General features: G+C 32.4%; 1 protein-coding gene across 1 annotated transcript in view; it reads left to right on the top strand.

Annotated features, from left to right (window-relative positions):
• CCDC178 (coiled-coil domain containing 178) overlaps nt 1-18818 on the top strand; it is a 360636-nt gene that overhangs the window by 76489 nt on the left and 265329 nt on the right. Inside the window, exons 10-11 of the mRNA XM_027127538.1 lie at nt 8677-8772; nt 8987-9123. Coding sequence (XP_026983339.1) covers nt 8677-8772; nt 8987-9123 — 233 coding nt within the window. The remainder of the gene's footprint in view (nt 1-8676; nt 8773-8986; nt 9124-18818) is intronic.

Here is an 18818-nt window from a genome sequence, read left to right as displayed (position 1 = left end):
TGAGAAAATTTTGAAGAGAGTGTAGTTGAAAACTTCCCTAACATGGGAAAGGAAATAGCCACCCAAGTCCAGGAAGCACAGAGAATCCGATATAGGATAAACCCCAGGAGAAACACACCAAGATACATATTTATCAAAGTAACAAAAATTAAATTCAAAGAAAAAATATTAAAAGCAGCAAGGGAAAAGCAAAAAATAACATACAAGGGAATCCGCATAAGGTTATCAGCTGATTTTTCAGCAGAAACTCTGCAGGCCAGAAGGGAGTGGTAGGATATATTTAAAGTGATGAAAGGGAAAAACCTATAACCAGGATTAATCTACCCAGCAAGGATCTCATTCAGATTCAACAGAGAAATCAAAAACTTTACAGAAAAGCCAAAGTTAAGAGAATTCAACACCACCAAACCAGTTTTACAACAAATGCTAAAGGAACTTCTCTATGTGGGAAACACAAGAAAAGAAAAAGATCTACAAGACCAAACCCAAAACAATTAAGAAAATGGTAAGAGGAACATACATATCTAAAATTACCTTAAATGTAAATGGATTAAATGCACCAACCAAAAGACACATATTCAATTACTTTTAAGTTAAGTTCCTTTTAGAAGGGTGTGATTCACATATCCCTTAAATTAGAAGGAAACTTAAGGATGTTGTCCTCCCAACCACCTCAGTATAGTCAAAATAAGGAAGTGATTATCTAAAAAGATTTTAGATAGACCTGCTCTACCATCTAATGGAAAATATATATATATATATATATATACGTGTATCATATTATAATAATTTACTGATTTAAAATTTATTTATGGTAGTTTTGTCATTGTTTATCTTGGAATCTTCCAGGGAAGATATTATTTTATCTTCAAAGAGAGATATGGTTATTCCTTCATTATTTTTTATGCCTTTTAATTTTTTGTCTTTTGTTTACATTGGTCAGTACATGAAGTACAGTGTTAAATGATAGTAAAGATCATGGGCATCCTTTTTATGTCCTTCTCTTAATGGGATTGCTGCTAGTTTTTTCCCTTAAGTAAGAGGCCAGCTTTAAGATTCAATATGCATTTTATTATGTTAAAAAGTATTTATCAGTTTCAATTTGACTATTTTTAAAATCAGGAATGGATGTTAATTTTTGTCAAGGCTTTTCTGCGTTTGGGGATATGTTCATGTAATATCTTCTCTATAAATACAGTGAATTATATTGATGGATTTCCTAATGTTGAACCTTGAATTATTAGAATAAATCTCATTTGGTCATAATATCCCATCCTTTCTTAAACACATTCCAGTTTTCTTTTTTGTCTCACCATTCAACCAAAATACCTCTGATTTAGGTCAACAGTGATTTCCACATTGCTAAATCTAATCATTGTTTCTTTGTTCTTATCTTCTTTAACTTACATGTAGCAGTTAACCAAGTTGGTTATACCCTTATCTCTGGAAACTTTTTTCTCTTGGTTCTAAGAACACATACTATTCTTGTTTCTTTATACTTTTCTGGATTCTTGTTCTCAGTTTCCTTTACTGGTTTCTCTTTCTCTCTCCACAGTCCAGACATTTGAGAATCCAAGGGCTTATCCTCTTATTATAAGCTTTGTATATGTAACTGCCAACCCAGTCTCCATTTAGATGTCTAGTGGGTTTCTCAAGCTTAACTTTTCGAAAATTAAACTTGATATCCAATTGCATTATACCTGCAGCCTTCCGCATTTGAGTTTATGACAATTCAGTCCTTCCAGTTTTTCAGACCAAGACCGTCAAAATACTCATTAAAATTATGTATTCATTTATGTTGGGAATTACTTGTCCAAATATGCATATGTTCAGTTTTCACAGATCATGCCAAATTTTTTCCCAAAATTGTTATACATTTTTCTACTCAGACCACCATGTATGAGAATTCCAGCCTCAGATTAATAGCATCATCTAATATTATCTTTTATTTATTTTTAACTATTGTGCTTTTGTTGAATTTGTCCTACTGTGGTTTTAAATTTGCATTTCTACGATGACTTATGAGGTAGAGAATTTTTAAAGCAATTCATTTAAAGCAACATTTAATGTTTTAATCTATCATAGAGTGTTGGACTCAGATTTCTCCTCCACATTCTGGTTGTGACCTTCACTTTACACCTTTTAGATACTCAGTTATCTCATCTGAACAACTAGATGTGTGTTAATTTAATATGTTAATAATCTACAAGAGAGATTAGGGTTTAAGGTGTTGATTAAGGGGAAGTACTTCATGAAGTTGTTAAAATTGTTCACTGAATTAGTTCAAACCACCAAATACACTTATGTGCTCTCAGATTTGTAAATGGGTGATCAGCCATTAATCTTTAATATGGGCTTTTCTGAAAACTTCTCACTCCCTATTAATTCAATTAGAACTTCAAGTCTTCTTGGGTAAAAAATTCATGTTTCTACATGACTTTTATGATTGAGAACTGCATCAAAGATTAGGATATACCACAAAGATGTTTTCTCATTCAAAAACCTAAAATGTCCTAATATAAATTTAAAATAAGTATTGCACATTAGGGGAAAAAAATAAATCCAACAAAACTGAAGCCATAGAATACACCCTTTAATCATGCCAAGTTAGATGTGTCTCATTTTCTTAATGACTTGGTTACAACTTTATCTGAGAAATGCATTCAAAATATGTTGCAGTATCTAAAAAGCTTGATTAATAGCTTTTTCATGATTATTTACTAAGCAATAGTAATGAGTGGGTATGAAAGCTTGAATATCACTTCACTAAGTAATTTGGTAGTTTATGAAGAAAATTTTTGGAAAATATTTCAAAGTCTTCTTGAAACAAACATTTATGAAAAGTCTATTTTCATTTGGTTTAGAAATTAAGTCTAATGTTCAATTACCTTGTTAATTTATATACAGGTAAATCATCTTATAATTTATTGAACTTCTCATCTTAAAGTTATAGCATCAGCCCAAATATTCCTTTAATTATGGATAGTAATTCTTCTAAAAATTATATTTAGTATTTCTTTTGGTAAATTGAATACATTTAATACTACTTTTTAAATTTTTATATTAGCTGTTTATTTCATGAAATCGTTTTTAATTTTATTTTTAAAGTTACTCTTTATGGTATATAATATTGGATTTTAACTTACAATAACAATAGTTTCTTTTTTAAATAAGTTAGTTGACTTAAGAAAATTGTTAAATGTATAATAGTACAGGTGGTATAGTATGTAAATGTGAATAAAATAATAAAGAGGATTCAGAAATGGTTTGGAAAACAATGTTCTTTTGAATTATTTGCTTTGTCATTAATTTGAGGATTTTGTTGCCTCTTAGAAATATTGGCCTTGTATTTTAATTGTATAATTCAGTGGTTTTTAGTATATTACAAGTTTATGGAACTGTAACCACTATGTAATTTTAGAACATTTTAATTATGCCCAAAAGGGACCCTATACCCATTAGCAGTCATTCTCAATTCCTTCCTCCCCTCAGTCCTTAGCAACCAACAAATTTACTTTCTGTCTCTATGGATTTGCTGCTTCTGGGCATTTCATAGCCATGTTGTAGAATCTATCAGTACTTCATTCCTTTTTTATGTCTGAATAGTATTCCATTGTATGTATATATCACATTTTGTTTATCCATTCATCAGTTGAAGGGTGTTTCGGCTGTTTCTACCTCTTGGCTATTATGAATAATGCTGCTATTAACATTGATGTACAAGTTTTTGCATACATGTTGTCATTTCTCTTGGTTATATACCTAGAAGTGGAATTCCTGGGACTATACATACTATACTATACATACTATACATGTATACTATACATAGTATACTATACTAAACATACAATATAATTGTATGTTTAACATTTTAAGGAACTGCCAACTATTTTCAAAGTGACTGCAACATTTTATATTCCCACCAGAAATCTATGAGGGTTCTAATTTCTTCATATCCTCAGCAATAATTGGTATTGTCTATCTTTATTATTAAAACCATCCTATTGGGTGTGAAGTGGTATCTTGTGGTTTCGATTTGCATTTCCCTAATCACTAATGATATAGAAAAAATTTTCATGTGCTTGTTTTCCATTTGTTTATCTCCTTTGGAGAAATGTCTTTTCACATCTTTTGACCATTTTAAATTCAGTTGACATTTCATTATTGAGTTGTAAGTATTCTTTATGTAGCCTGGATATTGGACTCTCATCAGATAGGTAGTTTGAAAATATTTTCTCCTACTCTGTAAAGTGTCTTTTCACTTTTGATAATTCTTGAAGCCCAAAAGTTTTTAACTTTGATGAAGTCTTATTTGTCTATTTTATCTTTGGTTACCCATGCTTTAAGTGTCATATCTAAGAAACTGTTGCCTGAACCAAAGTCACAGGATTTATGTCTATCTTTTCTTCTGATATTTTTATCATTTTAATTCTTACAATTAGGTCTTTGATCCAATTTTAGTAATTTTTGTATGAAGTAGGGGGTCCAAACTCGTTCTTTGCATGAGGGTATCCAGTATTCCCAACAGCACTTTTTTAAAACACTATTTTTTCCCCATTGCATTATCTAGACACCTTTGTTGAATTCAGTCAGTCATTGATTTATTTAGGGACTCTGAATTCTATTCCATTGATTTGTATGTCTTTCCTTGTGCCAGTACTACCATGTTTTCATCACTGTACCTTTGTAGGATGTTTTAAAATCCAAAAGTGTGAGCCCTTCAGTTTTTTTCTTTCAAAGATTGTTTTTGCTATCCTGGGACCTTTGGGTTTTCAAATGTATTTTAGGATATGCTTGTCAATTTCTGAAAAGAAGTAAGCTAGCATTTTGAAAGGGGATTGCATGGAATCAGTAGATCAATTAAAGGAGTATTATCATCTTCTAATCCATGAACAAAGGTGTCTTTCCGTTTATTTAAGCCTCTTCAACTCTTTTCAACTATGTGTTATAGTTTTCAGTATATAAATTTTGCACTTTTTAGTAAAATTTATTCCTAATAATTTTATTAATTTTGATGCTACTGTAAATGAACTTTTGTTCTTAATTTCATTTTTGGATTGTTAATTGCTATTGTATGGAAATAAAACTACTTTTTCTGTGTTATACCCTGCAAGTTGCTAAACTTATACTAGACTCTAGTAGGGGTTTTTTTTGTAGATTCATTAGGATTTTCTATGTATAAGATCTGAAAATCTGCAAATACAAATGCTTTTATTTCTATCCTCCCAATATGGAAACCAGATTATTTATTTTTGTTGCATAAATACTCTGGCTAGAACCTCAAGTACAATGTTAAAAATGATAAGAGCAAACATCCTGATCTCAGATGATAGCATTCATTTTTCATCATTAAGTATAATGTTTGTTTTTCATACACTTTTATATCAGGCTGAGGAAATTTTGTAGGGTTTTTTGTGTTGTTGTTGTTAAGTGGTTTCATCATGAAAGGGTGTGGAATTATGTAAAATAACTTTTCTATATCCATTGAGAGGATCAGGTGAATTTGATTCTGTATTATATGAATACAGTATATTACATTAAGTGATTTTTGCGTATTGAAACAATCTTGCATTCCCAACATGAATCCTACTTGGTTGTGGTGTATGATCCCTCATATATTACTGGATTGTTTGCTGCTATTTTGTGGAGGATGTTTGTGTTTATATTCACAAGTGATATTGGTCTATAGTTTTATTTCTTGTGATGTCTTGGGCAGAATTTGGTATTGGGTAATATAGCCTCATAGAATACTTCTTTCCTAATTTTTAAGAATTTTTGAAGAACTCTTGTTAATTCATCTTTTAACATTTAGTAGAATTCACCAGTGAAGCAATCTACTCCTGGCCTTTTTTTGTGTGGGAAGATTTTGATTATGAATCTCTTTACCTGTTATATATGTATTCGGGTTTTCTATTTTTTCTTAGTCAGTTTTGGTAATTCATGTCATTTTAGTAATTTGTCCATTTCATCTTGTTTATCTAATTTGTCGGCATCAAATGATTTATAGTATTCCGTTATAATCATTCTTATTTTTGTGAGGTTAATAGTAATGTCCCCTCTTTAATTTCTGATTTTAGTAATTTGACCTTTTTTTTCTTAGTGTATCTAGTTTTCTTAAATTTCTTGACTTTTTCAAATTACTGTCTTTTGGTTTTATTAGGTTTTTGTTGTTGTTTATTTTTTTGTATACTAGGACTCATTTGTTACCACTCTAAACTTTATTGTTTTCTTTCTTCTACTTGCTTTGGGTTTTGTTTGCTCTACTTTTTGTTTCCTTTAGATGTAAAATTAGATTATTGGCTTGAGATCTTCTTTATTACAGGCGTTAACAGGTATACATGTGTTGCTCTAACTTTATCCAAAAAGTTTTACTATGTTGTTCTTTAATTCTCATTCATCTCAAAGTATTTTCTAATTCTTGAGATTTCTTCTTTGACCTGTTGGTTATATAGGAGTATATTGTTCAATTTCCACATGTTTTTGTATTTCCAAATTTGATTCTGTTACTGATTTCTAATTTCATTCCTGTGTGGTTAGGGAAGATACTTTATATAATTTTAATCTTTTAAAATCTAATGTGACTTGTTTTATAGCCTAACGGTTAGTTTACCGTTTGTCCCAATCATTGTCTACTGTCTCAGGTGGCCACAAAGTTAATCAATTGCCTGTGCTACTTAAAATTTTGACAATCATGGCTTGGGAGAAAATTTCCTCGTGAGATGTTTTGTACTGGGAGAGCTCTGTATCAAGAAAGTACAGATGTCCTCGCAGATGGAGTCATGCAAAAAACCACCAGACAGGTCAAATAATGACAGTTCTGTGATAATGAGGCTTTGAAAGCATTCCAGATCAGTTCTGCTCCCTCTGGTGGCTGCCCAACTGATGGGTTTCTCCACAAACGTGTGCTGTTCAAGGCTATCATGGACCTGGAGTAGGACAAGTTAAAACACCACAAAGCTCATACCTCTTACTCAGATTAGACTGATCTTGAATAGGTGCTCCCTATTTGCTGGAAACCTTCACTTAATTTCCAAAGTTCTGAAAAACGCTGATTTTGACTCTTTTTTTGGCCAGTTTTCTCATTACCTTTATGGAGAAGAGTTTTCAGATATTCTTAATGCACCATGTCTACTGATACCCTTCATAAGGACTATATGTCAGAAAATTGGGGTTTTATTTTACGTTTTTCTCAGTCTTATTTTCCTTCATTCTTGTTTATGGTATGTTTTTCCACACAACTTTTGTAAAATATGCCATCAGACATGTCAACAAATCTTGGTTTACTTGACAAGGTGACATTATCCTTCAGCCCAAGATTATATAAATAAACTCATATTGATTAATAATTTGTACTGTTTTATGTTTGCATTTAGGTTTTTATTAATCTGAAATTTATTTTTGTTATAATGTGAGTTAGATGTGAAGTAGAAAGATAACTTTGTTTTTCTTTTTTAAACAGAGGTTCTACATTCTTCCAATCCATTAATTAAAGTAAATGATTTGTCTCTCACTGAATTCAAATACCATTAGATCTATTTCTGGGCTCTTGTTTTTCCTTCTGTTCTTTATTGTAATGCCAAAAGTAAATACTCCTTAATGTAATGGTATTATAAGATGTTTTAATATCTGGTAGCAAGTTTCCAACATTATTCTTATTTTTCACATACCTCTTGGCTAGTCTCACATACCTTTTCTTCCATATGAATTTCATTTCATGAAGTTTCAAAGAGAATACTCCTTTTTATCATGTCTTATATTAATTTTGAGGTAACTGACAGTATATCCTATTAAACCTTTCTATGAAATATCATTTTTTCTTGATTTAAGCTTTTAAATAAGAATTTTTGTTTGCTGTATTATAGGTCCTTCCTTTTGTGTTGAATTTATTTCCAGATACTTTATATTTTTGACAAAAGCTTTTAAATATTGTCACAATATATTTAACAGATTATTACTCTTATAGATAAAAGCTATTAATTTCCTTATGACTTTTTTCCAAAAATCATTTATTGTAGTTTTAAATAGAATCTTCTGTCTTCCTGGGTATTCAGTCATATCATCTAAAATTGAAGACATTATATTTTCATATTCAATATTATACTAGTAAAATTTAGTTTCATTATCTACTTGCATTTAGCTAAATTTCACAAAACAGGATTAATAACAATGGTGATGAAAGATAATCTGGTTTCATGTTTTGAGTTCAGTGGACATGGGTTCAGTATTTTATGATTTATTTTGATATTTTATGTTCATTCTTTATATTATATTTGGGTGTGTTTTCCTTGTGCTAGTTTAAAAATTATGGAAACTAGATAGTGAATTTATCAAATGGCTTTTTTGTGGAGTGTTGGCCATATTTATGTTATTTTCTTTTTTAATTTGCTGGTGAGAGCAAAGATTTAAATTTTTGAATTTTTATCAATTCTTATAACTAAAATACATTCTATTTTATCATGATTATGCATTTGTATACTGTTAGACTTGATTTTTGCTATATTTTATTCAGACTCTTGCATCAATTTTCATAAGTGAAAACAGCCTATGGTGTTATTTTATAATATTTTAATCAATATTATGTTATAGTTGCATAATTTGAAAGATAATTTCTTACTTTACAGAAGAGTGGAAAGCTCCGTAGTTTACTGTGTGTGTGTGTATGTATTTTTTCCTTAGCTAGAAGATTTGAAAAGAGTTTATGATCAACTAGTCTGGAAGAAAAAAAATTATGAAAATGAATATTTGGAAACACTTAATGATTTTTATGCCACAGTAAGTTGATATTTCCCTATTTCCCACTAGAGCTCCATTCTCTATTCCCAAGTATTAACTCATAAAACTAAAAGTAATTTCATTATTACACATTTTTTTCTTTTTCTTTTTCACTCAAAAAGAAAAAACAATGTGTAATAATGAAATTACTTTTAGTAATTTTTATTTTAAATCATTTTTACTTAAACATGTATAAATGATGCTTTTTTTAAAGAAAAGAACATGGGATATTGAGCTTTCTAATATCGCAAAAGATTCTTCAGATGTCTCAACAGCATATTCTCAATTGATGGAAGAAAATAGAAGACTTGAGATCGATATTGAAACTATACTAGGTTATATCAGTGACAGGTAATATTGCAAACATGATTTTCATTCTTATATAGCATATCTAATATGTTAAATATAATAAATCACTTCATTTTGTGTTCCTGGGGTGGTATGATGGTGTTTGTGTTTGTCTTTTTAATTAGCTTAAGTTTTATTTCTATCTCAAATGTTGCTCTTTTATCATTCTGAATCCATTTAGAAAAATCAAAATAATGAAAAGGAATTCATATCACTTCCCTTGAACATATTCTCTTATACTTAAAGATACTTTAAAATGTGTCTAACCAAGCTCGTGATCTCCTTCAGACAGTACTCAATTCTTCCTTGAAACTACTAAACTAGATTTCTTAGCTCATAAACTTATGAGTTTTCTTGATTCCCCTTTCTGTTTGAACCCTCATATTCAACATGTTAACAAGAAATGTTCCACATACTAAACAATTTTTTAATTTATCTGTTTCAATACTGCACCAGCACTCTGGTACAAGCTATTATCATGTCTTGCATGAACTTGTGAACTGGTGATTTCCAAAGCTGGTTTTGTGCAGTGTTGGTGGTGTAGTGGTGAGCATAGCTGCCTTCCAAAGCTGGTTTACCTGCAATAACTGCTCCCTTTCTAATCCATTATATACATTGTGGTAGGTGTGTTCTTTTTTCTTCTAATTTTTTTAACACAAGTATTATCCGTTTCCCTTCATACTTTCATTAATTTTAGCAGGGGTGAGGGAACAAAAGCCCCTCTTTAACGAACCCCACAAGGTTCCTGAGTAGGCAGGAATGCCTGGCTCTGCAGTCTCCTGTCACACCTGGTTCAGCCTTATTATTTGGTTCAAATACAACGGCTTTACTTCAATTTCTCCTATTTGTCACGTTTTTTTCCCAGCCCTTAAGGTGTTTCTATGCTAATTCCTTTTCAATAAATGTTTTTCCTCCACCTTCTACCTAGTTAATTACTACTTATCTTTAAGATTACAGCTGAGAAGTCAGTTCTGGGTAGCTTTCATTGACTGTCTAGTTATATCCAATTCCTCTATTATGTGTGTATATGGCATACATTTTTCCCTTCATATCGCTTGTCATATTTGCAGCTTTGTGTCTGTAAATATTTGACTGGTGTCCATCTTCCTCAACAAATGGGAAGATCCATGAGGGCAGACATAAGCCATGATCATATTTTCTTCATCATTGAATTCTCATCATCAAGCATAGTTCCTGACATGTACTATGCTATCCATCATTAATTATTGAAAGGAGGGAAAGAGGAAAGAATGGAGAGAGGTGATGATGATACTGGACAATTGTGTAGGAAGTTTGGTAAGATTTCTTAGTGCTTATTTTATCTTTGGATGATAGAATGAAACCATTTGTAAAATTTATCTGTATGTTAAATACACTTTTTTAAAGAAAGCAAAAGGAACATTATTTTCTACAGGATAACCTAAAATTGTAGTTGTAAACTTTATTTTATTAAGAAAGAGAACCAGAGGCGAAGAAAAATCTGAAGAGTGGGTAAGCTAATGACGAGACAGCTCTGGAGAAAAGGAAGAGTGTGAGAGTTACATTTTATTACATTATCCAGCACCAACGAGTACCTGCCAAGTCTTAGTGGTATAAAGGTTTATTTCTACTTGGTACTGCAGCTTCGCTGTGTCTGCTGTGTGTGTGATTCATGTAATTTCTACTTCTCAGATGCAGGGTGAAGGATGGGATCCTTCTAGGGCATGTTGCTCTGGTAGCACAAGTGCATTAGTGAGATAACTCAGTGGCTCTGTAGCTTCCACAGGATGATAAATGTTACTCCTGCTCACACTCCACTGAACAAAGCAAGTCATATGGCCAGGCCCAATGTCAACTGGGTGGGAAGTCTAATCCTGTTAAAAAGAGAGATAATGAACAATTGGGAACACTAGTACAGTCTATCACAGGCAACGGGAATGTAGCAACCCTGGTTGTAGAGGATTTCCATAGTATGCATTATGCTTGTTCAGATAACATCTTAAGATGTCACTTATTTTTTTTTCTCAATTTGTACTTGAAACTAAAAATTAAATGGATGATTTTAGCAGCAGATTACACAGTGCTGAACAGAGAATTAGTGAAAAGTTTGTAACATGAAGGAGAGATTAAGAGATGTGCAGGCAAGAGTCACATCTGCCACATACCTACGTGATGTTCCAAAGGAAGAGAAAACAAAGGACAGAGGCAATATGTGAGCACATAATCAGCCATTCATCTTGTTTTTTCAAGTCTCTTACTAGGGTGGATGGATGGATAGATAGAGAGAGAGAGAGAAAGAAAATAGACAGATAGATGCAAAAATTGTTTTTCTTCCAAATCTTCTAAGTCATTTTATGATTCCCTGTTTGATGCAAATACTTAAAGCTTATCTTTTACTGCTTAAACATAGTATGAATATTTTATAATCTGTATCCAATAATGTAAATACCTGTAGTCTTTGTAATCTACTTCTGTATATAATTCTTCTAGCTGATGCTTTTGCTGTCTCTTTTCCCTGTGCTCTTGGCTGTCTTTACTGTGTGTTGTCCATTTTCTTCTGGAAACCATTTGTGGAAAATCTTTGAGTCCTAGGATAAAGTTGAGTTAATCATTTGCATCCTCATATTTTTGAAAGCGGTTCTATTTTGCAATTTGTGTCCTTGGATATGCCCAGACTTTTTTTTTCGTTTCCCAAACCATGATATTCAAGCTCCATTTTATCAAATTTCCAGGGCATTCAGAGCAAAAGTATCTTGTATGATCTTTTTATCCCTTTGATTATAATGCATATTTAGTGTAGAAAAGAAAGTGTAAAATGTTCAAAAACAGATTGAAAACCTAACATCATGTCAATAGATAGAGGTGACACTGTTAATATATTACTGATTTTTTCATTCTTGATGAACGTGTGTTCTGATTTTATTCCCATAATTGAATTTTTTGTCACATTGTTATACAAATTTCAAATACATCATTTAAATATCTGTACAAAAGTCTGTTATATTAGTGAACCTTGATTTTTGCCAGGATTACTCTAATTTTTATATTCAGGTTTTTATTTTATGACTTACTGTAAGTACATATATTATGTTCAGAAATCTTAGCATCATTGCTGTTTAAAATTTTTAAGTAGATTTATAGAAGTAGATTGGCTATAATATTTAAAAATTTCTAACCCCTCTCTAAAACTGCTTTCCAGAAATATACCACTTATTGAAGCTGAGCAGTTCATGAGCTTGTTTTGCGATGCACTTATGCTAACATTAAGTACTACTATTGTTTTAAAAAAAATCTATTGCAATACAGTAAATGAAAAAATATATTCTCAATATTGTTTCAAACTCCATTTCTCTGATCACTAAGGAGGTGGAATATTTATACATCCTCTCTTGAATTCTACTTTTTCTAAACAATTATTGTGTGCTTCCAAGGAAGAAATAAAGAATTTAGGATTCAGAGAGGCAAAATAGCTAACCTAATTCCCACAGCTAGCACAGCTGGCATTTGAAACCTGATTTTCTATATTTTGATTCAGGATTTTTCTTATGTCATCTTTTGGAATTTAATTTGACTTCAGTTTAAATGGCCTTTAGTGAACACTCAAATATGCTTATTAACATGTTAGTCCAATAATAATAATCGTTAATAGTAGATCTAACATTAAAACTGAAATTATCTTAGGGCACAGGTAAGAGTGTGGTGAGTTCACAGAGCTGTACTTTTGACTGTGTAGCTGGAGCTCAGAGCAAGTGCTTTACCTAACTTGTGTTTGTGTACATGTGTGTGTGTGTGCACGCACCCGCGTGCATAAATTCGTACACATGTGTTTTTGTGTGGCAGGCAGGCAGGGACAGATATTGAAGGTAGGGAACTAAATGTCAGGTAATGAATCATTTTAAGGGGTTTGGAATCTGCTGAAGAGTATGGAAATCCACTAAAAATCTCGTATGGTCAGATTTCTTTTTTAAAGACATCATTTTAGTGGTAGTTGGATGAGGTAAGGTTTGGGACCTCCCTTCCTAAGGGAGGATATTTTTTAGTCTTGTTGCATGGCTTTTTTTTTCTTTATGTGACCCAAGCATTTGTGGCTATCTCTTTTTGAGGTTCAAAATCCCACGCTCTTGATTCTTCCTTTAACTTTCTGAAGCTGTTCTTTCTAGGAACCCTCGTTTATCTCTGCTGGTCCCCTGATAGATTAGCTCAGAATTCTAAACACAGCCCATTTGCATTCTTGATCTACTCCCTATCACAGGAATGTTACCTACTCTCATTATTTTAACATGTATCATATTTTTACTTTACTTTTTAATTTCTACCCACATCCTTTATTTCTCCTGATAGTATCATTTTGAATATCTACCCTCTCCCCCAACATCACATCTTGACACCATTATCTATCAAGTAGGTTGTTTCAGGCATCATCCTATTATCCCTCTCTACCATCTTACAGCCAACATCTTACCAACTTCTGTTAAGTCTGTCTTTTAGATGTTGGTCTCCAGTAGGTGCTTTCCTTTCTGTCTGTTTCAATTACCAATGAAATGAACCAGGTCCTAATTGTCTCTTAATTGGAATATTAAATAGGCTTCCAACTGGTCTACCTCATTCCAAGTGTGAGCCCTCAGATTCAGCATATAGAGCATCACTGGTACAATTTATCTACAAAGGATGAATTATTATTTACTTTCAAAAGCTTTAAAAATTTTCAGAGGCTCCCTACCAGCTATAGGATAAAGCTTCCAGACTGATAAATTAGAAACAGTAATCTGTCACCTTCACAGCTCCAGACATCTCTTACTACTCCCTTCCATGATTTTTTAATGTTCTAGCCTATTAAAATGGTTACATATTCAAACTCATATTGTTTTAAGCTTCAGTCTTTGCAGTCTTTGTCTCTAGTTTCCTCTGCTTCCCTTCTTTTCCTTCCCCCACCCCCTCCTTCTCCTCCTCCTCCTCTTCTTTTTTTTTTGGCTTCGTTTTTTAAATATGGTTAATTGAACATTCATACAATAGCTCAGACATTAACTCTTCCCAGATGCTTCTCCTCGTGGTAACTTATTTTCCCCTCTCTACAAACCAAGGTGGTATTAACTGCTTTTTCTGCTTCTTCCATTATTGTACTTAGGATTGCAGAGGAATATCTTTTTCATGTCTCTCTTTTTTTTCCTTCATGAGAATATAAACTGGCAACCTTTGTTTTAATTCATCTTTGTACCCCAATCACTTAGGGTAGCACTTGACATGTAATCAGTGCTCAACAAGTATCCATTAAGTAACTCTCCCTGGTTAACTCTCTCCTAGCACTTATCACACTAGGTACAGTTACTGTTGGCTTGCTTATTTGTTGTCTCCTCTCAGCTGAGCTCCTTGCTGGCAGGCATTGTGTGTGTCTGCGTGTGCGTGGGTGTCTGTGTCTTTCTCAATACGTGTTAAATAAATATCTTAATGAACAAATGAGAGCTGAATATAAACATTTTTTAACCTTGTGTCTTTTTTTGCTTCAGTGTCTGCGCTTCTATTCTCTCTGCTATATGTTCTGATAGCACATCTATCTGTGCTTTTTCTGCTCCACAGCAATATTAATGGTTATTTACCTTTTCTTATATTTGTATTTTTTTCTCTCATTGTCTTTCATCTCATTTAACCAGATAGCACTGTAATGACGATCCATACTGTTAAACATTTTTTAATTAAAAAAAACACTATTAAATCACTTGTTTTTTAAATCATTCATACAATAACTCAGACATTAACTCTTCCCAGGTGCTTCTCGTCATGGTAACTTATTTTCCCCTCTCTACAAACAAGGGTCGTATTGATTATTACTACCTTACTCAATGTATGCAAGCACAGTGTATATTATCCTCAATACCCCCCTATTACATAAGGAGCAATCAGGATTTGAATGTAGGTCTGTCTGACTCCAAAATTTATGTTCTTTCTTCTTAGTAACATTGCCTCTCCTCTTCCACTGGCAAGTCTTGGTTCCTATTTCTGACGTGTTACAGCAGGCTCTGGACACATTTACTAACTACTTCAAAAAAAAAGTCAAGCTTATTGCTTTATTCAATTCTGCATCTCTTTATTTGGCTATAGCCATTGCTTTTCTCAAAAGAACTCTGTTGTTTTTACACTCTTCTTTGATTTTTCTTTTTTATTCGACCATTTATGTGAATCACCTTCCCCTTAGTCACAGCTTCTTTTTATTTCCTTAAGTTCAAAAATAATAGTAAGAAAATTCTTAATGCAAATCATTGGCACTCATCTAGTGAATACGCGCATGAAACTTCCCCCAGTTTGTACTGTTGTATCCACCGTCTCACCATTTGATGCCATTCCCAACTCTTATACTATTTGAATAAATTACATTAATTCAGTATATGATCTATTGTTCATATATAGTTCATTTTAAAAATGGCAACGTTAAAAAAAAGATGCCATACTTAACAAAATTTGTTCAGTACTATGTGCATAACAAATATTTGCAGGACCTTTGGGTGATGGTGATGATATATGATTACTTACCTTGCAGTAGCAGTGTATGATTTAATAATTTTGTCTTTTAAATAAGCATCCATTTGCAATGGACCTTTTACATTTGAGACATTTGACTTGAGCAAATAATTTCACTTGATTGCTTATTCACATGATAGGCAGGCTTAAGCAACCTAAGTCAAGGAAAATGAACTTGTTTAAGACGATTTGAAACTGATTAGTTTGAATTTAGTTTGCTGAAGTTAACTGTGTGGTATGAATTTCTATATAGCCATTTTCTTAACATTTAAGCTCTGTAAAATATTCTGAATATCTACTTCTAATGCTCTGCTGTACCTCAAGCAAGACCATGCCATTGTAACTGCAGTGATCCAAAGATGGGGTTGATAATCGAGGGAAATGAGCAAAAAACCTATTGAACACCATAAAGACATACTGGTATATTTTATGAAATGTGTTTATCAGGAGTTAACAGGATGGTGATTTATTTGTAGAGATGGCAATTAGAATATTATTGAAGTTGTTAAATACCCTGGAATCCTTAGATTGAATCCACAGGGTACTGTATTTTTATATTTATTTAGCTATATCTTACCAGCCTATTAATTTGAGTTACTTCATAGGAGTATAGATACAGACTATGATTTTTTTAAAAAAAAATACAGTAAACCTTTGACAGCAAACCTTTGAATCAAAATTCTTAAACTATTTTGCTTTTATTTTTTAATTTTGCGGATATTAAAAGAGACAATGGTATATGCACCATTCAAAATAGCTACTCAGCAATGTGTTAGTCTAGTTTAGACTTCTCTTAAAAAGGAATTAAAATCTTGCAAATAAATCTCCCTTCCTATTTCTATTCTCTCCCTCTTCAGAAACGATCAAAACCTGAATTTGGTGTGTATTCAGTACATGCAAGAAATTGGATTCTTAGTTCTTAGACCTACACATTCCTAATAATCTTGTCTTCCACCTCACACCAACCACCCTCTATGACAGTTTTACCTATATCTTGTCATTTCCAATATTGGAGTTACCTGCTGATCTCAGTTTTAAGAGTCCACTCTCTGACAACCAACACCTCTCTCTCCAGCTTACTTACTCTCCTAGTACTGTCACTCTAACAATTATTTGACCCTTTAAGATGACCAATCTATCATGCCTACTATATTTGTATATTCCCCTTCTTGTCCTTCCTTCCTTTCTTACAGAACCTACTTATATTTGATCAAAATAAGCATTCATTTAAATAACTTTCAAAACCTTGTTTCTATGACTTGAAAAGCCCTATCATTGAATTAAGCCAGTATCCTAACCTCTGATTGTGGCTAAAGGAAAACATGAGTGCGCTAATTTCTGTCATCATGGGGGAATCCTGGTTTGATGGGCCTTAAAGGTTATAGAATGTGAGGTCTCTTTATGAAAAAAAGAACATAAGATCATGAATACAGAATGCCCACAGCCATTTTAATGTCACTTGACAGAAGATACATTATATTAGAAAAAGAAAATAGTCATTGTGGTTAAAATATCTCATTTTTGCAAACTTTACAAAAACATATGGCCATGTGAAAACACTGTTAGGAACACTCAAAGGACTGTATAAGGGCTGGGGATCAGTTAGAGGCCCTAATATTTAAGCTTCTTTAGCATTGGAATACATTTGCCCCTGAGTAGAACTTAAATTTTATGGCTATAAGTCTCAAGTGACATTCAGCACTACCAAGAAATGTCTAGACAGTTCAGTTTTTCTGACAACTGTTTCATATCTTCTTACTCTCTTCAATCCTAATGCCCACATCACCCTCACTTTAATAATCTTCCCATATAATTCATAGAGAACACAGATGCAATAAATGAGAATTACCTTTTTCTCTTACCAGTCTATTTGCATCTGTCTTCACACATTCTGATATAATAATGGAAGGCCCTTCTGCTCATTACCCATGCACTTGCCAAGTAGATGCTGCTGTCTCTTACACAGGGGCTTTGCACCTACAATTTTCTCCTCTTTCTCATGAATCATTATTATTTCTCTTTTAATAGCGTATGAACATTGCCTAATATTGCTCAGCTTGGAAAGAAGCAAACACAAGATAAAATGCAGACCTGCATCCCAGCTCTGTCCTTCTGTTCTTTATAACAAATCTTATGCAAATAAGCACTCCTGTTCCCCTGAACTCATACTTCATTTTCTATTCAACCCATTCAAACAAGGATTTTCTCAAAGTATCATATTCTAGATCCAAAGTTATTTTTTCTCATTAATTTGAAGATATTTTTCAGTTTTTCTTTCATTTAGTTTTTAAACTATTGTACATATTTAAGGTGTACATGATGATGATTTGAATATTCATAGTGAAATGATTACCTCAAGCTAATTAACATATCTCATGCAGTTACCTTTTATGTGGGTGTGTGATGAGAGCACCTGAAATATACTATCTTAGCAAATTTCCAGTATTTAATTATTATTAATTACTATTATTAATTATAGTCATCATGTTGTACATTAAATCTCTAAACTTATCCATATTTCATTTAGTTTTGCTTGATACGACATCTGACGACATTTGGATATCATTTCTTTGTTGGTAATCTATTTTTTCTCTCTGGGAACTTTAGAATTTTCTCTTCCTATTTCAGAGTTCTGAAATTTCACAATTCCATGTCTAGGGGGGTGTGTGTTTCTGTGTGTGTAATATATCCAGTTTACCACTAAGTGGGACTTTTCAATTTAATGACCCATGTTGGTTTTCAGTACTGGAAATTTTTCAGGTATAATTTTGTTATATACACCCCCATCTGTTATTTTCTTCAAAAAATTTTCAGTTTTATTGAGGTACAATTGTCAAAATTGTATATATTAAAACTGTGAAATGTAATGATTTGACAAACTTTGTGAAATACCACACATCAGTAACCTCACAGAGTTACTTGTTTTAAAAAATTTTGTGCTGAGGTCTTAAGGTCTACACTCGGCAAATTTCAAGTAAGCGATACAGTATTATTAACTACAGTCATCATACTGTACATTAGATCCTCAGAGCTTATTCATCTTATAACTGAAGGCTTGTACCTTTGACCCTATCTCCCCCATTTTCACCACCTGTCAGCCCTTGGTAACCACCATTCTGCTCTGTATTTCTTTGACTTCTGTTTTTTTCTTCTTTAGATTCCTCATATAAATGAAATCATGACAGCATTTGTCTTTCTTTGTCTGG

The sequence above is a fragment of the Aethalodelphis obliquidens genome, unplaced genomic scaffold (genome assembly GCF_003676395.1).
Source record: "Aethalodelphis obliquidens isolate GAN/ISIS:26980383/991018 unplaced genomic scaffold, ASM367639v1 scaffold32, whole genome shotgun sequence".
Taxonomy (NCBI): domain Eukaryota; kingdom Metazoa; phylum Chordata; class Mammalia; order Artiodactyla; family Delphinidae; genus Aethalodelphis; species Aethalodelphis obliquidens.
This window is presented reverse-complemented; position numbering and strand designations above follow the sequence as displayed.